General features: G+C 38.5%; 1 protein-coding gene across 5 annotated transcripts in view; it reads right to left on the minus strand.

Moving 5' to 3' along the window:
• The window catches only part of MCTP1 (multiple C2 domains, transmembrane 1), a 599,307-nt gene that overhangs the window by 184,895 nt on the left and 393,008 nt on the right, over positions 1-21,404 (minus strand). For all 5 annotated transcript variants that reach the window (XM_011944270.1, XM_011944271.1, XM_011944268.1 and 2 more), the window contains one exon: positions 7,048-7,234. In XM_011944270.1, the coding sequence (XP_011799660.1) occupies positions 7,048-7,234 (187 nt within the window). The remainder of the gene's footprint in view (positions 1-7,047; positions 7,235-21,404) is intronic.

The following is a 21,404-nucleotide window of genomic DNA, read 5'->3' on the forward strand; positions in this document are numbered from 1 at the left end:
CTCGGCCTCCCAAAGTGCTGGGATTACAGGTGTGAGCCGCCGCGCCCGGCCGAGATGGGGTTTCACCACATTAACCAGGCTGGTCTTGAACACTTGACCTCAAGTGATCTGCACATCTCGGCCTCCCAAAGTGCTGGGATTACAGGCATGAGCCACCGCACCCAGCCTGGCCTAGTGTTTCAAATGAGGAGAGGCATGACTTGCCAAAATGTCTTGACTTCTCCATGAAGTGGCCATCCACTCCTCCAAGTACTTCCTAATCCTCTCATTTGGTGATGGAACTCTTAAGAGAGTGTGCACGTGTGTGTGTGTGTGTGTGTGTGAGTGTGTGTGTGTGTATTAGGGTCTGCAATCATGTTATGTGCTGATTCCTTTGATTTTTTTTAGTCATCTGTTGTGGGTAATGTATTTCAGGAATGTCATAGCACTTTCTGTCGGCTTACCTTCTTTTTCCTTCCTGCGTAGACTGTTCTAGAAAAACTGGAAGGAGAGTTACAGGAAGCCAACCAGAACCAGCAGGCCTTGAAAAAAAGCTTCCTAGAACTGACGGAACTGAAATACCTCCTGAAGAAAACCCAGGACTTCTTTGAGGTAGTCACGTGGGGATGATTTACTAAAGGGCCCGTTCCTCAGAACCTCAAATTCCCATTTTGGAAACTGGCTGGCCTGGGATCTGAGGAAATCACTCTGTTTCTGTTCCATGGCTGGGCTATTGGTGAGGGCGGGGGAGTATTTTGGGTGGAAAAATTGTAGTGCTGGTTGAATTGAAGGGAAAAATATTATGGTGCTAAGTAAAATGTACGTGCTGAAAATGGCTCAGGCAGAAAGAGAAGTCAGAACCAAGCACAGCAGTTGGTTTGAGAAGTTTTAGGGTTTTGGTAGGAAGAGACCAGGGAAACTTTTTGATCTGGCCCAGAGCACTCTGTTTTCTGACTTCTGTTAACTTTTTGTGGAAAATTAAAGCTTCACTAAAACCAGAGAAAATCTTGAGGTGTGGGTGCCTTTTGAGTTTCCCTAAATATATTTAAATGAAAATCATAGTGCTTTGACTTTCAGACGGAAACCAATTTAGCTGATGATTTCTTTACTGAGGACACTTCTGGCCTCCTGGAGTTGAAGGTGGTGCCTGCACATATGACCGGAAAGTTGGGGTTAGTGTAACTCTTCTGTGTAGGTGGGTTCCTGGTCCTGGCGTGTGATTTCTGAGTGAGTGAATGACCGGGTGAACAAATAGCCACTGGAATGGTGACTGTTTCCCATGAATACAAAGCCTCTGCCGGGGAATAGACCCATGTGTAACTTACTAGGTTGGTGGAGTCGGAAGTGGTGTCAGCTTCTTGTTAGTGGCGACGCTAACCTCCTTGAGCCTGAAGACTGCAATGTTTATATTGCTCCCCCATGGGAAGCTGTGGGGATCATTGTTCAGATAGGTTGTCACAACTCTTCCCTGGCATTGGAACAAGGCTATGGGGACATATGTTTTTCCTTTCTCTTTAAAGTACTATTTTGGGGACTGGGCATGGTGGCTCACACCTGTAATCCCAGCACTTTGGGAGGCTGAGGTGGGTGGATCACTTGAGGTCAGGAGTTTGAAACCAGCCTGGCCAACATAGTGAAACCCCATCTCTACTAAAAATACAAAATTAGCTGGGCATGCTTACACACGCCTGTAATACCAGTTACTGAGGAAGTTGAGGCAGGAGAATTGCTTGAACCCTGGAGGCAGAGGTTGCAGTGAGCCAAGATTGTGCCACTGCACTCCAGCCTGGGCAACAGAGCAAGACTCCAGCTCAAAAAAATAAAATAAAATATTACTTTGATAACAAAGTGGTAAGTTGATTGGATGAGAGAACATTTTGAGGCAGACAGACCAGAGAAATGGTTGCCATAGGCAAAGGAGGCTGAGGCAGAGAATTGCTTGAACCCAGGAGGCAGAGGTTGCAGTGAGCCAAGATCATGCCATTGCACTCCAGCCTGGACGACAGGGCAAAACTCCAGCTCAAAAAAATAAAATAAATTCAAAATAGTGAGTAATTTTTCTTAAATTTATAGTTTTATTTACCATTTTAGTATGTATAGAATGGAAACTTTGATGCTGCATAAGGGGTTCAAGGTGTCATTTGTGTTTCTTCAGTATAAATTACCCTTCCACCATCATGAATCTACACCACACACACACACACCCCGATGTGGATAATTGTTACTATATAACTAGAGTTTCTGAAAGAATTTAAAAAAAAAACACATTTACTCCCATAAATAATTATCAATAAATGGTGAACAATAAATTATGGAATAGATATGTCTGTTTCCTTTTTTCAATCTCCTCTAGCAAGCAAACCACTCCAATAAATATTTTCATCTATAGATATAATGGTTTGGAGATTAATGGGGTTTTTAAAATTTTTTTATTTTTACTTTTTTAGAGACAAGGTCTAACTCAGGTTGGAGTGCAGTAGCGTGATAATAGCTCACTGTAACTTCCAAATCCTGGGCCCAAGCATTCCTTCCACCTCAGCCTCCTGAGTGGCTGGAACTACTGGCATATTTGGTTATTTTGGTGCAACCATGCTTGGTTAATCTGTTTTTTAAAAAATTTTAAGTTCTATAGAAAAAGTCTTGCTATGTTACCCAGGATAGTCTCCGATTCCTGGCCTCAAGTGATCCTCCAGCCTTGACTCCCAAAGTGTTGGGATTACAGGCATGAACCACCACTCTCAGCCTAATTATCAATATTAAATCTCACATTGTTGGATATGTAACACTCTTCAGACTTTGAGGGTAAGAAGGTCAACTAAGTTAATTATTTTTTTCTGCTATTTTCCTCTTGGTGAGTTCTGGAAATTGCATGGGCTAGATGAGGATTAAATTACCTAAAGACTATTCTCTAGTATTTATTTCAAAAGATTACTGTAGTTCTACATAAGTGAAAGACAGACACAATCCTCTACAGTCAATCAAAGTGATGACTAAAAATAAATTCAGAAATAAATTGATGACTAAAAATAAAAATTTTTCTTAAATTTATAGTTTTATTTGCTATTTTAGTATGTACAGAAGTATGGAAACTTCAGTAGAAAAAATGGATCCAAATGATAAAATCTATTTCACTTCATAAATTAATAACAGTGGTGTTTTATAAGTGTAGCACTTGAAGGAATTAAAAGAGGGAAACCAATACAATAATTCAGAAGTCTAATTAATGGGCACAAATACTTTGAGAGTAAAATGAACCAACAGAATGCTAATATGCATTTGTTTATTTACACTTCATAGCATTTTTCTTATGACGCGATCAGCACTTCTCAGTAAATCAAAGATACTTCTTTTTCATAATCTATAAAATGTTTCATAATCAGACAACATAACATATTTTTGCATAATAAAGTTAGCTATTAAAATGTTACTAGAGTAAAAAGCACTCCCATCACCATATTAATAATGTGAGAATACTGACAAGCAAAAGCTTACTGTGATAGGAACTTTATCAGTCCCGTATGATCAGTCATTGTTTACACTGAGACTATGACCTTGGTATATTGAGAGGAGGAAATGTGGATATATAAGTAATCTCATAGCCTAACTTTTTATAAGAGTGTTTAGCATGAGGATTAACTGTTAATCTTTTATTGTTTTAAAACAGTTGTTTATCACCAAAAATCTATTTAAAATACCCAGGTGACAAGGTTCAGTAAAAATGCACTTCTCTCTCCATTTAAATTCCTGTAACTGAAGGGTTTCACCGTGGGGGCATTAGACAACAGAGTATAATCAGAGGTTTGTAGGCATGTTGCGCTCCTACAGTAACAGCAAGTTTGGAAAGTTTCTTATCTCAGAGCTTACACAATGTTGTAAATCAGATAAGTCTCTGACCCTAATCATGGGGAACAGGTTTATCAAAAAAAAAAAAAAGGTTTCTGTACTTTAATTTTCAGAGGCAATTTAAATCAAGTTCTATTTTGACTAAAACAAATATAATCAGTCCTTGTGTCTGAGAATCATTTCACATTGGTAGCCTCATTCCACAGACATATTGTCTTCAGGTGCTTCGGCTCTGATCCTCTGCTTCCCATTTGGAGTGGTAATTATTGTTTGAAGGTTTAATTTCAGTCAGCTGACACTCCATAATTTATTACAAATTTCAACGGTTAAGGCCAGTGACACATCGATTATAATAAGAAGTAATAAATAAATACATTGGTTTAAAAATGTAACTTCATCAAGAGGTATTCTTGCCTTGCTATTTATGGTTATTTTAGAAGGCCTAAAAACCCGGATGGCTTCTGAAGCCAGAAATTTCCATAGCAGAGGAATCTATGATTTGCTGTGAATCCTTTCAGCCCTCAATAGATGGGAAAAGATTGAAATGCTCTGGAGAGGAGTCCTCTTTATTTTTTTAATGAAAGGCTGTATAATATATTTTCTCTATGACTGCAGCAGCTGTCAGGGAGAGCATCTCAGTTCAGCTCTATTACGGGAGAGGCAATACCCCATCCTATGGCATCGAGATGCTCTGAGGGGCCAGAGCTGATTGACAGCTTGTCACCGTGACGTCTTATTCCATCTCTGTTATGGAGAAAATTAATGTCACACCACCAGCCTTATGACTCGCTGTCATCTTAGAACCGCTCACCTTTTATCAATGCTCTAAATAACATTTCAAGCCCATCGTCTCACGGTGGACAATCCGGTCAAGGGACATTAAATCAGATGACTGTGAAATGTCATAATAAAAATGGAATGCTAACAACTTCTTCTCTAAACTAGCTCCTCTGGTTTTTAAACTGTGACAAGGGGGAGCAAGGGTTCAGCATACCCGTTCTGAAAAGGTCATACAATTGCTCTTGGTCTACTACCCATTACTACCTGCCCCCTATTGACCTTCTCTCATTTCCTCCTCCCAAAAGAGGAGAAAAAGAAAAATAGAATTAGCCATCTTCTCAGAATGTGGTGATCAAAAAATGGCTCACAGAGTAATATTTGTTTACTTTGTGGGGCTTCAATCCTCAGCAATGAACAGCTAAACAGCAGCAATGGAGGGCTTTGTTTAGGGCTGCTTCATACCAGAGTGGGGGCAATTCATCTGCTCCCCTGACAGTGACCAGTGTCAAACTCCTAAGTTTGACCTCAACTTTTAAAAAGACACATGTTCTTGCAGGAAAATACAGAAATAATTCTCCAAACAACCTCCGTTATATGTGTCTCCAAAACAAATGATATTTCAGATGTGATATGGCATTCATTCATTCATTTCATGATCCTTATAATAAAAAGGAAACACACTGAAGCCTAATCCATAGGTCTTTGTCCTTTCGTGGCTATGAGTAAATATAACAGATGTGCTATGTTACCTATAGCGGCTTAGTAGCAGGCTTGTCTCTAGAGGGAGGTATAAGCCTCTGCCTGAAATTCAAGGCTGAAAAAAAGTATGTTTAAACATGGTTCATTTTTTAATATATTGAGCAGAATACAATGTGAGAATTAAGTCAAACATCTGCATAATATTTTACATTTTATTGAAAAAAGACATGGAAACAAATACTCAAATTCTGAATGGAAATGGCCAATTGCCATTCAGTCATCCAGTAAAAAGGAAAAAAATTAATAATAGGTGGATTACTTCTAATTACTTAGGCAGCAATATCCTCTAATATATGGGATAATATCAAAATATTAATCCATCAACTATAGTATTATAATGCCTAGAAGAATTTTTATATTAATATACTGATTAACTCCATTAAAATTGTTGTAATTCATGAGGCTCACTTCTGGTAACAGAAGAATATGTTTTGGTGGATACCACAATGTAAAATAATCTTCATAATTGCAATTATATATTAGAAGATGTCACATAATATCTTAGGCTCTTAGGTAGTTTAAAAATATATACTATTTAGCTTTGCTAAGTCACCTCTATTAAACTGTTTATGATAACACCATTGGTGGATGAGTTGTACAAGCATTAGCAGACAGCTGATTCAGTGGAGATAGCCAGAATAAATTTACTGAAGCGCACATCCTGCTAATCTGTTTGAAGAATATTGTAGAGCATTAGTACCAGCACTTCATGTTATCTGCACAGCCTGATAAGGTACATCTTTATTAAATTCAGTTATTGAAAGGATGTCAGTCAGCAAATAGGAATATTTTAAAGTCCAAAAAAAATTGGTTCTTTGTTAGTCGGAGCTCGGTTTCATGGCTGAGCGTCTAGAGGAGCCTTCTAAACACCTGGCGGCACTGTACAATACAAGCTTTGTCATTTTAAGTGGAAAAGCTTTTTTCCCAGCTTCATGGGTACTAAGGCATTTACTTTTTCAAACCTCCATTGAGAGAGAATGGTGGAGTAAGAGCTCCCCTCTCTGTTGAGTCAAGAAAACTACATGGTGGGAAATGTCCAGTGGGAGGATGCTGGGAAATAGTAAGATTTGGTTGTGAATATTTCAGTTTGGTAAAATTTGAGGAGGGTAGTCATTTTAGTGATTCACTATTCCATACTATCGTTCCACATTCGATCGAAAAGAAGGAGGCTTCCTTTAATTTGATTTCACATTCAATTAAAAAAATTAAAGGAATGAAGTGAGGCTTTCCTGAGCAGCTGAAAATAAAAATCACTCCTGTGAATACTCTTTAGTTACCAAGGTACTAATTAACGTAAGTACCATTAACTCCATCTCAAACTTGGAAAGACAAAGAAATTTTAATTGCAGCTACAAAGAATCAATAAATTAATTTTAAAGTCATGTTGTGTAAACCTGGCCTTCCTTTATGGGCAGCATCCCTGCATGATAAAATCATTGAGTAGAATCTCAGAATCCAGAATTTCCTCTGGAATAGATTCTAGAGAAGATCAAGTCTCTAGACATGGGTGGGTAATGCAAGTGCTTCTGCAAAGGTCTGGGTGGCATTTGTTTTCACTCTGCTTTTTACTTGTGCCAATTCTTCCATCAGACAGCTTCTCAGAAGTACTTCTGTCCCTCCAGGTAAATTGTTTACAACCTCTTCTAGTCACATGTGACTCTAGAAGGAGGAGGGTTACATACGTACATATCTCTTTAATATCTCCTCTCGTTCCTTCTGGTCCTCCAGGGAGTTGATGGAGAGGTCAGAGATGCTGACTGTGGCTGATGCTGTCAGAGTGACCAGCAGCACCAGGTGTCCCTCACCCTCTTCCAGCTCCAACTCCAGCTTGTGCGTCTGTTCCCTACTGAGGGCTGACAGGTCGACCTGGCACCTAGAGACAAATGTTTTGAATCAGCAAGTGGCTTTTTTTTTTTTTTTGCCATATCAAACAGCTGTTCAGAGCTCTCTGAAAAATAAATCAATAGAAATATTATTTGGACCACTGGAAGAAAACATCTTTGAAGTCAGCTGACTTTCTTAAGAAAATTCAGACCCTGATTATCATAGGGTCTGTAATTGTTTATTTCCTGTAAGATACAAAAAGTATGCTAATCTGAAATTCTATTACTACTCACTATCACAGTATTCATAAAGTGGTAAGGACTTCCTATCTCTAGGTGGCCTAAGGAATTAGGTCACTGGGGCTTTGCTTATAGAAAAAATGATGTGAGCTATCTAGAGAGACTAACTACCAAAATTCTGAATTTTTGTGTTACTTTTAAAAAATGGATGTTTCCCCCATTCATAAATGTTATTAAGCGGTGAATAGAATATGTAGCATTGTGATGCCATACGTTTTACATTTTTTAAAACCATGCCAATGTATTCACAGTACACTGTATAAATCTAAATAAAAACACATAAATCTCCTTAAAACATAATAGCTCGAGTGTTATGCACCTGAGTTGTGCTGAGTGACTTTCTAATATGGCAGTGCATGCTGCATGTGCCACTCTCTCAGAGCTAATACCTTGAAAACACTTTTCATAAAAATGTCAATTGATTTTGAAGAGAAAGGTAATGTGATGACCACAAGGCTAATAAACTGAGAGAAAGGTGGCAGGCATGAGTAAAAGGCATTTAAAACAGGAAATAGCCAATTATAAGAATAAATGTGGTAACCTACCATAAACTGAGTGGTCAGAGACAGATTAAACTCTTGCTGTTACTTATTCCTCACTCTATTTGGTATTTATGGTTTTGCTTTTAAACTAAACTCCTATGGACAGTGTTTCAAAGCTTATAGTTGAGTTCAAACATCTCTTTAGCAAGAGTGATCGCAGATATTGAACTGAAGTCCAATATTTCAATAGGCCTTTTATTTTTGCCTATTGGTTAATATGAGGGATGTCTGGGACTAGACACAAATGAGAGGAAGAGGAATATTGATGTAAGAAGGGAAAACAATAAGCTATGCCCTGGTCAGTGGCAGAAAGTCCGTGTGTACTAAATGCTAACTTTTGAGAAATTGAGAGATTAGAGTCTGTACAAGTCTGGAAACATCTTCCTGAAGTTAGAATGTATGTCAAATAACTGCACTGTTTCTGCTATCACAATACCCATTCGAAGGTACTCTCGTGCTGTCTCCTCAAACTCTGAAGGGTGAAAAAACATATCACATCCCTTATCTCATATTTTAATTTTAACTGGAATTAAGTTCTTATCAATAACACCTGGAACAAATTGAGGTTAAAATTTTTTACAGTGGAAAACAACCATTCAAACACATTCTCTAATAAAAAAAGGTATTATCTTTAGAGATCTTTCCAGCACCTGACACACTGCTGGGCCCATAGTTTGTAACTCTGACTTGGATAGAGAGTATAATACTAGAGAATTGACGAGCGACTATAATTCAGACAATATTTTTGGTTGGATACAGTTGGAACCAAGAAAAGTCTTTCGCTTACTTTGTTGTTTCTTCTTTTTCCACTCACTTTGATCATGCATTTCCTGGTCCCTTCCTTTTTTATATGATGCTGTAGCACTCTTAAAATACTAAAACGCATTGATGTCTTCTGAAGGATTTTCTTCTATGCCCACCACCACTTTGTACTGATCATATAGATGTTGGTTTCTCTTAATTTACATTAGTCATTGCATTTAATGCTTTACAGGTGGGGAAGCTGCTCTCAAGATTATATAAGTTAGGCTTTGCAAACTGGCAGTTTTCAGACGGAATCTGATCCATAGATTTGTTGTTTTACTTGTGCTAAAAAAGTTTGGAATATAAATATTTTTAAATACAAGGTAAATGTCCTCTGAATTAGTTACTGTTCCCCATACTGGCCTATTTCACTTAATTATTCTACCTTGCTCCAGTAGGCAGAAGGATTCGTGATTCTTGCAGTCTCCCTAATTTACCAATGAGAAAACTGAGGGCCAGGGAGGGTACATGACGGAGGTGAGACATATGGTTAGTTATTAGCGGAGTCCACTTGAACCTAGGACTCTGGAATCCAAGATCTAGGCTTTGCTCCACCACTCTAAGTAATCATGCATCCCAGGAAGAAGCACTGTTAACAGTGCTTCTCAAACTGGGTAATATCTAGGCTTTTTTATTTTTATTTTAATTTTTTTGAGACCAGGTCTTACTCTGTTGCCTAGGTTGGAGTGCAGTGGTGCGATCATGATCATGGCCCACTGCAACATTGACCTCCCGAGCTTGGGTGATTCTTCCCACCTCAGCCTCCAGGTAGCTGGGACTACAGGTGCATGCCGCCAGGCCTGGCTGATTTTTTTTTTTTTTGGTATTTTTTGTAGAGATGGAGTTTTGTCATGTTGCCTAGGCTGCTCTTGAACTCTTGGGCTCAAGCAATCCACCCGATTCAGCATTCTAAAGTGCTGAACGAGCCACCACACCCAGCCCTGGACTTTTTGAGACAGAGTCTTATACTGTCGCCCAGGCTGGAGTGCAGTGGCATGATCTCAATTCACTGTAACCTCTGTCTCCTGGGTTCAAGCGATTCTCATGTCTCAGCCTCCCAAATAACTGGGATTACAGGTGCCCACCATCAGGCTTACTGATTTTTTTTTTTTTTTTGTATTTTTAGTAGAGATAGGGTTTCACCATGTTGACCAGGCTAGTGTCGAACTCCTGACCTCAAATGATCCACCCACCTTGGCCTCCCAAAGTGCTGGGATTACAGGCTTGAGCCACCGCACTCAGCTGACTTTTTTCCCTCAAACTTTTATTTTAGGTTTTGGTGGGCACATGTACAGGTTTGTAATATAGGTAAACTCTCCTGTCACAGGGTCTTGTTGTACAGATTATTTTGTCACCCAGGTACTAAGCCTAGTACTCAACAGTTACTTTTTCTGATCTTCTCCCTCCTCCCAAACTCTGCCCTCAAGGAGACCCCAGTGTCTGTTGTTGCCCTCTTTGTGCCTGGACTTATTTTTAACAGAAAGAATTATCTCAGTTTCCAAGTATGAAAATATGTTATTTTTATGCTTTAAAAATATATATAAACCAGAGAAGAAGGCTATAAGTTATTGTTCTTATATGATGATTAAGAAAAATTTATAAGTTGAATTTTGAAACTGAAACTAATAAATTTAAATTAACAATATACATTTATAGGGAATATTATGCTTTTCTGTAACAACTAAAATTTCAGTATTGGGGGTACTCATAGAAATAGTTCATCTCAGGTCCTGTGCTATATTCAGTGTTTCAGAATTTTGACTTTAATAATTCCAATGTAGAGAATGTCCGTTTCATAAATATATCAGACAAGAGAGTATTTAATGACTTTAAGGTTCTTTGTGCTAGTTAAGGTTATTCAGATCTCTTATTTATCTAAATATTCTACTCGAGAGTAAGATGCCATTTTAAATGAAGTATCACCTAGAACTGAGCAAAATTTTCTTGTTAGCTTGAGGATAAACTTAAAGCTTCACTGATGGGTATCAAATCAAATTGTTGCTGGCATTGGGTGGGGAAAAAGCATTTGCTACTCCCACATAACTTTTGAACAAATATATTCAAGGATGGAACTCTTACAACATAGTCTAGTGCAATGTGAATACAGTACTAATTTTTATGGGGTAGATTCTTCTGTATTTGGCTCACTGGTACTGTTATGTCCTGAACAAAGGGAGGTTTCACTACCGTTTGAATATAGAAGTAATAAGTGGCCATCCAGATGGTTCAGGATAGGCATACAGTAACGGTTTTATAATGTTATCAAGATAAAAACGCAAAATCTAAAAAGCATCAAAACAAATTTATGAACTCCAAACATACGTTCACAGATACGTACACAGAGAAAAGATCTCGGGTTTGGGAGTCAGATTCCCTTGGTTCTAGACCTCAGTCTTACATTAATTACTCATGTGACCTCTTTCAAGATAACTTATCCTCTTGAATTTCAGTTTTCTCATGTGCAGATGAACTTTAAATTCTCAAACCCTCAAATTCCACAATTTGTTGTAACTCTATGTTTACATTTGCTGCATCTTCCTTTCTTTGCAATTCCACAAATCAAAAAGCTAAGAAAACAAAATTATCTTATAGGCAGTGAAATATTATTCCTCAGATGTATTGCTAAAAAAGCTTCTGAATGTTGGTGTAAGAAGGCATCTCATCCCGTCTCATCTAATTTCAGACTGTATTGCAAAGAGCAGTAGGGTGTGCCTCAGAGGCCATTATGGGTGGCAGTGTGGGGAAAAGGGGTGCAGACTATCCTCTTTGGTTCACAGAGCCGCTCCCCTGACATCTGTTTTATATTAAGGGTTGGTATCTGTGGTTTGAAAACTTACCTGACACAGCTTATATAGCTCCCTAGGCTCTCCTGGAGCCATGGTCTCCTAAGTCCTCAGCTGTTCACTTTGCCTCAGCTGCTCCTATGGCTGTGCCTCCCCAAAGGGCTGCTCTTCATCCCAAACCCATGCTTGTGTCCTCATGGGTCTCCCACCTAGGGCTGGCTGATCTTTCACTATCCCAAATGAGTTAGGCATTCCCCTTTTCTGCCAAGGTGCATTCAGGCCTAGCTGCCATATACTTTGAGTTTCTGACTTCCAAAGCCACTTCTGTACTTCTAAAGCCACTTCTAAAGCCATTTCTGCACTTCTGCACTCTGAAGATTGTATCTGGCTCCCAGATCAACTGCCAAGGAAGCTGCATGAAACAGTGCAGGAGTTATCTCCTTGTAGGGTGAACTGCGATCAACGTAATAGGAGATGGGAAGACAATGTCCCACTCCTCTTCCCTTTCACAAACTGTGCCAAAATGTAATTCTCCATATGGCCTGTGCACATGTGGCCATATGGATGCACCTGCTAAGCAGCCAGCTATATCTCTGAAATACCAGAAACAGTGACCAACCCATGAACATATTTCCTTTCATTGCTTCCTAGTATTCCCTAGGAATTTCTTTCTCATTCTCACTGTCTGGGATGGTACCTCCTGATAAAGTACCAACACTCAATCACTGCCTCATGCTCCATTTTTCTCTAGAAACTGGCCTAAGGCAAAAACCATTGCTACAGTCCAATCCTCTCTGTATGGATGTCTACAACACAAACTTGACCATGTCCCTCCCTGACTTTGTACTATTTACAATATATCCTTAGCCAGTCAACAGTATCCTCCATGACTTACCATCAGCTTATGTGTCACTTGCTAATGCACTCTCTCTTACAACTTATCATTCCAGAAGCCTTATAATCCTCCCAACATCCATGCTAGAATGCACCTGTTTCTTTATGTTTGGACAAGGCATGCCCTCAGCCTGAGATGATGTATCTCATCTTTGCATGTCTAATTTTTACCAATTCTCATTGAAATAACTTGCAGCTGTCTTTTTCAATAACCTGAAATGCTTCGAGGGCAGAAACAACGTCTTATTCTCAGCATATGGCACAGCAACTGGAATATAGCTGGTGCACTGTAAGTATTAAAGTACTATGGACAAGGAAATGGAGGCTCAGAGAGGCCAATAATTTACCCTTGGTGACAATGCTTGACAGTGGCAGAGCCAGTGCTAATGTGTAATGTGCTCATTCTACCACTTCTATATTGTCTTCCTAGAAAGTGGTTTGACTTCTCCCCAATACTTATTTCACTCACTCATGAATTAATTCATTCATTAACTATTCATTAAGTGTTTATGTCTTAGGTTCCCTTAGATTTGGAGATTCAGCCCCTTCTAAACCTTCAGGTTTCTCAGATCCTTACTTCAGAATGAGCATAGATTCTGTGTTACTCTGAAGAAAGTTATTTGACTTCAGAGTCCATGGCTGGGGGTTCAGAAAACTGAAATTTTAATAAATCCCAATTATTCATTAGTATTGTGATATTAAGCAAGTCACTTAAACTCTTCGTACTTCAGCTTTCCTCATTTATTGAATGGAAATTTAAAAAGAAAACATGCCTTCTCTTTGCAAAGAATTGTAAGAACACAGGAATCATGGATGAAAAAGTACTTTGAAAAGTTGAAAGTGCTATGTAAATGTATTATCTAGTTATACTATCACATTTGCCTTAGTTTCATATTTGAAAATTCAAGCGATCTGCATCAAATTCAACTCATCAGTTAATGAATCAACAGAATAACCAGAACAGACTCAAATCTAAAAGAGATTTTTGTACTAGTCTGTTCTCACGCTGCTAATAAAAACATACCCAACACTGGGTAATTTATAAAGGAAACAGGTTTAATTGACTCACAGTTCCACATGGCTGGGGAGGCCTCACAATCATGGTGGAAGGTGAATGAGGAGCAAAGTTATGTCTTATATGGTGGCAGGCAAGAGGGCATGTTCAGGGGAACTCCCCTTTATAAAACCATCAGATCTCATGAGACTAATTCACTATCACAAGGACAGCATGGTAAAGACCCACCCTCATGATTCAATTACCTTCCACCGGGTCCCTCCCACAACAATGGGAATTATGGGAGCCACAATTCAAGATGAGATTTGGGTGGACACACACAGCCAAACCATATCAATTTTAGAGCTACTTTCCCTCATCCTACAAATGCTTCCTCCTAGTCCCTGCCTCATGTTCTTTCTTTCTCACTCCCACTGTCAGGGATGGTACCTCAGAGAGAGGAAAAATTAAGACTTAGAAAAATTAAGTGATAACAAGAACTTAAACCATGTTTTCTGACTTCCATATCAGAGCTTGAAGTTCTCTGCATTAAAAAAGTAAACTATATACAGTTGAACTATTTAAGCACGTGAAAGGAATAGTCATCATCTTTATATGGTGATGTTATCCTCTAAAAGTTCAAGGAGAAAAATCTCAGCGTTCTGATCACCGTTTTTCTCCCCTGCCTTTCCATCTGCTGCCTCTGAACCAGTGACCCACAACATTCCTTCCCAGATGAAACAGTCCTGTGATTAGCACCCTGGGTGTGTTCGTATGAGTCCCCTGGGGTATAGAAAGTACATGTTAGAACCATTTGCAATTATTTTTTACCTTAAAAGTAAGACAGAAATCAAGCCTCATCAATAGCTAATACTCACATGAATACAGGTGGCTCATACATCAGCTAAGTCACACAGGCCTCAAGTATTTTGAGGGAGGCATAGGAGCTGCATGGCTAACACAAAGGGGTCAACGGTGGCACCCTTCGGGGCTCACTCGCCTTTCCTGAATTGCAGTTCATACATGACCTATTAAGTGGATTTAGAGATTATATAATCTAATTTTAACTAAACTAATCCTCACAAAACGGACAATTGGCTTTAAAAGATCCCACCAAAGGAACTGTGGATAGAAGATAACGCTAATTGAGTAAGCACAAGTGAACAGCAATGATAAACAAGAATCTGCCGAGCCTACACTTCTACTCCACTTGAGCTCTATGTCAGCCCCGCTATGGCTCACAAAGCAACGGTGCTAGAATCAGATCCGTCAAGGGATCCGCCAAAACAATCCAAAATTATCAGGAGGAAATTTCCATCAGCTCTCTTCAACAATGAACATGTAAGTATATATTATGCCTTAAAATACTAACTAAAGAGATTTTGAAGCCATCATGACTAGCAACACATTTAAACATAAAACACTCAGAATGGGAAGACATGCCTCTATGGGGGGGGGGATTTTAAAAAGCACAATTTTACTTAATTTTTATCAAATTGAATAATACATGTATGAAGCTTTTTGAGATTTCTTAATATATGAGAACTACTTTACATTTGCATAATGTAACATCTTATAAATTAATATAATATATGACTCTTTGAAATGTTTGCATTAAAAAGATTCCATATGTAGCTGCTGAAGTGTTTTCAAGTTCCATGACTCTCCAGAAGTTTTTACTCTATCTCTGACATTATAAAACGCTAAATGCTGTTATTGCCTTTCTGTTGTTAGAAGTTGTCACTGTTCAACTGTCTCTGGGGAGATTGCTTTACCTGGGTATACTGCAAACTTCTATAATTCCCTATTCACTGATGTGAAGGTAAACTACACACTGTACCTACAGCAGTGTATGGAAACTGTCTTTGAGAACTTTGCCAATTATTTTAAAAATATTACAATGAGTACAGCCTTTCTGAGAAAATCTTCAGATGAACAAACAGTAACTCATTAAAGAAAAGGGATTAAAATCCTAATATATTTTGTTTAGGTTGAGTTTATGAAAAAACAATACAAAAATCAACGACAAACTCCATTCTTTATTTAAATATTGCTTGTGTCCCTAATGAACAATTTTCACTCAATCATTAGTAAAAAAAAAAAAAAAAATAGTAAAATACAATGATTTTTTTTTTAATCTTCTCTTCCGTTTAGAATTTTCTGGCTAGCTGTCCTTGTGCTTTCAGATTAATAATATAGTAGGATTTCTCCTGCTCTTATTTATGTAGAAAGTAAAAGAAGCATTATAGTTTTGGTGTCACAAATGAAAAACGTTCCAAATCAGAATCTATGGAGTGTCAAATGCTCAAATGCATTGACTTTCAACCTCAAGAAAACACTAGTTTGGTTTTTATCCAAAGTCAAAGGCTATTTTCCTCATTTGCCACACTGAACTTGAATGCACATTCGTGTGCATCTAAATAGCTCACATTCTCTTCTCCTCAGCAGTAGAGAGAGCCATAGATTTATTTTTATGGCCGCAGATTTTGAAAGCATTTGTTCTTCCCACAGAACTTACCAGTTCAGAACACATTTTTCTTATCATATACCATTAATAAGAATTTTGTTAAACTTAAGCCCTTGACTCAAGTTTATATTGGTAGCATTTGGTTGTCACGGGTAGCACCAAATGCTTAGGCCCTTAGAACAATGCAACAAAGTCAGTAGCAATTCACCAACCTAAAATATATGTACCCCAAATCAACACCACTTTAAAGATAAACAAGCATTTTGCACACTAATAAATAATGCTGTAAATCTTGCTATATTGGATTGCAAATAACTCCAACTGAATAAAATTGCATGACACAGGATTTACTTATTCTGCACGTTCATAAAAACAACTTGTTCTCTGACAGCACTCATTCTTGGCAATTTACCGCAGCTGTCAGCAGTCAATTTGTTCAGATTACTGCTCTGCATAAAAGTGTAACAATCATGGGGATTTATTAGCTGATTATCGTAAAGGGGGCAGTCCGTCTTGCCTGCCAAAATGCAGGTGATCAGAAAGTTAAATAATTACATGCAGATTAACATTATTTCACCTTCACTTGAAATCTGTAGTTCAGTGACAGGTAAAATTTGTTGTTCAAACTTGCAATATGGTGTGCATCACCTAAGTTGGTTTACCGAGTACTTGGCATTTTACTGAGCACCCCATGGCTCTGGGACAACAAGCTGAATACAAGAGTGTGGTGAAATAAGCATGGGCTTTGGAGTAAGGAAACTCTGGATTTGAGCCTCAGATCAATCACCCCACTGGCTGAGCAACCTCTTAATTGCCCTCAGCCTCACTATTTGCATCTGCAAAACTGGTATAATATGAACCATTCCTGCTACCCCAGAGTGTTGAGCTAATGTGTATAATAGGGCCCTGTAGGTTGTAAAGCATTATTATTATTGTTTCTTTCCATTTATGGTAAATTTACTTTTGTGTAAAGTTTTACAACCAGATAGCTCCGTAGATATCATGATGATAAAAAGTTATAGTAAGTGTCTTGGTAAATGTACAGCCTACTTTTTCCCCAGACATGGCCATTTATTATCACTGAAGTATAAAGATTGTTCAGACACTTTTATACTTTAACTAATTCATTATTCTCTTTTGCATTATATTCAATCATCTTTCCACAATTACACTGAAACTTTCTTACCTTCAACTAAGTCATGTTGTTCTAAATGTCTTTCAATTAATGCCTGGTGTCAGATCAGCATTTGTCTGACAAAGAGCCATAATTTCCAGTGTTAAATCAAGCTTCAGGGATTTATATTCAAACCCAGGAAATAGTTACTGCGTGTTGGTGCCAGATATTTGTTTAGGTATGGAGTATGTTGCAGTGAACAAAAGACTCAAAAAATCCCTGCCCTTGTGGAGCTTACATTCTAATGAGGGAAAATAAGTGATAACATAAATGAGATGCATAGTTTGCCATATGGTGGCTGCTTTAATGCAGAAAAACAGAGCAGAATAGCGGAATGGGATGCCAAGAAAATAAGGTTCAATTTTAAATAGGCTTGGTATGGATGCCTGCCTGATGAGACACTGGTGCACAGATCTAAAGAAGATGAAGAAGCAAGGCAGGTGAGTGGATCCCTGAAGACAGTTAGACAGAGGGAAAGGTCCTGAGGTGGGAGGGTGTCTGGTATGCCTTGAAGAATAGCAGAGAGGCCAGCTGGCTGAAAGTGAGTGAAGGACTGGGAGAGGCAGAATAGCAGAAGTTCATGGTAGACAAGCAACAACGCCAGATTGTGCAAAGTCTTATAGGCCACTGAAGGGACTTTGGTTTTCCCTAGATTACAATGCAAAACAATTAAAGGGTTTGGAACAGAGGAGTTAAGTTACTTTATTTTTGTTTTAGAAATATTACTCTGGCTGCTAATTGGAAACAGACTGTTGTGGGTGGGGAAGTGTGGAAGGAAGAACAGGAGGCTGTTGCTATTGTCCATATGAAAGTTGATGGTGGCTTCGACCACAATGATAATGATAGAGATGATGAGAGGCCGAGAATCCTCAATATGTTTTGAAGAAAAATTATCAGGTTGCTGATTGATTTGATGAGAGTGAGAGAAAGAAAGGAATCAAACATGGTTCCATGATTTTTGGTGTTAGCAACAAACAAGAGAAGCCTGAAGGAAGAGCAGAAGCCAGAAGGAGGTGTGGGACTGGAGGTTAGAAGTTTAGCTTTGCACATTCTTTTTTTTTTTTTTGAGACGGAGTCTCGCTCTGTCGCCCAGGCTGGAGTGCAGTGGCCGGATCTCAGCTCACTGCAAGCTCCGCCTCCCGGGTTTACGCCATTCTCCTGCCTCAGCCTCCCGCGTAGCTGGGACTACAGGCGCCCACCACCTCGCCCGGCTAGTTTTTTGTATTTTTAGTAGAGACGGGGTTTCACTGTGTTAGCCAGGATGGTCTCGATCTCCTGACCTCGTGATCCACCCGTCTCGGCCTCCCAAAGTGCTGGGATTACAGGCTTGAGCCACCGCGCCCGGCCTTAGCTTTGTACATTCTAAACTGGAGAAACCTATTAGGCTTTCATATAGTGATATCAAGCAGGCAGTGCAATACAGGAATCTGGAATGCAGAGAAGAGTTATGAAGTGGAGCTGGGCTCTTGTGAATGGATGAAGTCACCATGGGAGCCAGTACAGATGAAGAAGATGCCCAAAGAGTGAGCTCTGAGGCCTTCCAGAACTACATGAGGGGATAAGGAAACACCTGCAAAGGAGACAAGAAGGAGCATGCAGTGAGGTAAGAAAAAAACAAGGAGTATGTGTTGTCCTGGGAGGCAAGTGAAAAATGTGTTTCAAAGTAAAGAAGGGGTCAGCTAAATCCAGCACTGCTGCTGGGGCAGGTTAGACGAAGGTTGAAAACTGGTCATTGAATTGAACAACGTGGTGGGCTTGGGTGACATTGACAGGAGCAGTTTTGGTGGATTGCTAGGGGCAAATGCCTGACTATATTAGTTCAAGTAAGAATGGAAGTTGGGGCTGGGCGCAATGGCTCACACCTGTTAATCCCAGCACTTTGGGAGGCCGACACCAGTGGATTGTTTGAGTTCAGGTGTTTGAGACCAGCCTTGGCAGCATGACAAAACGCTGCCTCTACCAAAAATACAAATATTAGCCAGGCATGATGGTGCATGCCTGTGGTCCCAGCTACTTGGGAGGCTGAGGTGGGAGGATCGCTTGAGCCCAGGAGGTGGAGGTTGCAGTGAGCCGAGATCACACCACTGCACTCCAGCCTGGGTGACAGATCCAGACCCTGTCTCAAAAACAAAAACAAAAACTAAAGAATGGAAGTGGGTAAAGTTCAGTACTAAAATAGTTTTAACTCTTTGACACTCCAGATTTGCAAGTGGCTCTTTCATTCATAGCCACTCTTGTTCTTATTCAATATTATGAAACAAAGTCTGTTATTGAGTTTGCATTTACAAAATGTATTATAAAAAATCATTATATATGACCAAAAACGGAAAATGAAATAGACAATTATAAACCATAGCATAATAAACTCGTTTATATAGATAATGTAATCCATACAAGTGTTCTCAAATTTGGGACTCAGTTTAGACAGTACCCTTAAAAAATGTTACTAGCCATCAAAGGAATAGTATCACCCTCTATGGCCAACTTTAAACTTACTCACAAGCCTCCAGCAAATTCCTAGAATAGTCTCTACTTTCAAAATTAACACAGACACAGAATGTTGCAGTGAGAGCTTGCAAAAGAGGACAGAAGATTATGATGACAGTTGTATGACTGTTACTTTACCTGGAGTACTCAAATTTAATTGGAAAGTAAGTCAATTGTCTTTGAAACTATTCTAGGAATTAAGTAATTCTATTATAATCTGTATTATCTCCACTGTTTCCATGCAAGTTTCAAATAAATAAACACAGTTGCCTGATACTTAGGTATAATAATATGTTGCTTTTCAGCGGCAGGATGTTTTTAAAGAGCAATTTAACAAGCATCAAGTTAGAGGCCTAGAGTTTTCAGTGCTATCTGGTCATCAAAAAGATTTGAAATGATGATGCATCACAGTTATTTCTGCAAAAGGCAACCTTGCTAATTTAGGAGTGTGCAACATGTTTCTACTGTCCATCTTTCAGTATCTCAAAATTCAACACTCACTCCTTTCATTGCGTAAACCAATATAAACCACTACTCCAGAGCTGTCTTGTCTACACCTGTGCTCATTTCACTCTAACCTTTTGGGCTTAAATTGCTTTCATAGGCAATTCAGTTTGGTATATGACCGAAAATAGACTTCTCTTTTTCAAGCTTCCACAGGTATCTGGAACAATCCCTCTGATCTTCCACCCAGAAATTTGTCACTGTCTTCTCAAAAATTAGCCAAAATATGAAAAATCTTTAGGAACAAGGTGAAGTGAGATAGTTAGGTCCACCTCTCTGTCAACCATGTCTGCCCTTGAAGAATTCATAATGTTATTAAGTGAGGAAAAGAAAATGATCAGTCCCAATTGGCCTTAGAAATTTTCAGTTTTTAAATTGGAAAATTCTTACCAAAGGAAAAAAAATATAAAAGAACATCTGTCATCATACAAAAAAAATAGAGAGAAGAAGGGATATGAAGGAATGTAATATATACCTAGAAATACAGGAAGACAGCATATTTACAGCATAATCTTCATTATTTTACCAAGATAAGAAAGTTTGAATACAAAGAAATAAGGTGGAGGTAGCAAGTTACACATGCCCATCATTCTGATTATCTTGTGGTCACCAAATATAACTAATATTATTATAACCAAAGAAAATGAACTCATCATTCGAGGAATAGCTACATAGTACCTTCTCGAAAGAGCTCATAGCCTATTGAGGAAGACAGAATCTTAGATACATAATTATAATGAAATGCATTTAATGTATTAACAGATGTGGTATATCCCAAAGAGAACAAGATAAAACTTTAAGAAAACTCTGAAAATAGTGTTTTAATTAAGGGAAAAACATGTGCAATAAAGGCCTGTGCTTTAAAAAGGCTTGAAATGTAATGTAGTATTAGATTATGGTGGTGTTTTCCAGGTTCACTTTACAAGTAAAACAGTAAAGGCTGCCTGAGGCTCATTTTTGACCGCTCACTATATAATCCTATGAAGACGACGATATATATATATAACTGCATCATAAAAAAATCAAGAGATAAATATGTTGGATTGGATTCTTGTTCTTACTTTTCCAGAGTATAATTTATTTTACTCTTAGGATGTATACATTTTCTTCAGGCTGTATGCTTAAAGACTTGGAGTTTCATGTAAGCTACAGTGAGGAAAGAATTTTTTTTAATTTAAAATTTTTTTTTTTTTATTATACTTTAAGTTCTAGGGTACATGTGCATAACGTGCAGGTTTGTTACATATGTATACTTGTGCAATGTTGGTGTG

The sequence above is a fragment of the Colobus angolensis genome, unplaced genomic scaffold, assembly GCF_000951035.1.
Source record: "Colobus angolensis palliatus isolate OR3802 unplaced genomic scaffold, Cang.pa_1.0 Scaffold23, whole genome shotgun sequence".
Lineage (NCBI taxonomy): Eukaryota > Metazoa > Chordata > Mammalia > Primates > Cercopithecidae > Colobus > Colobus angolensis.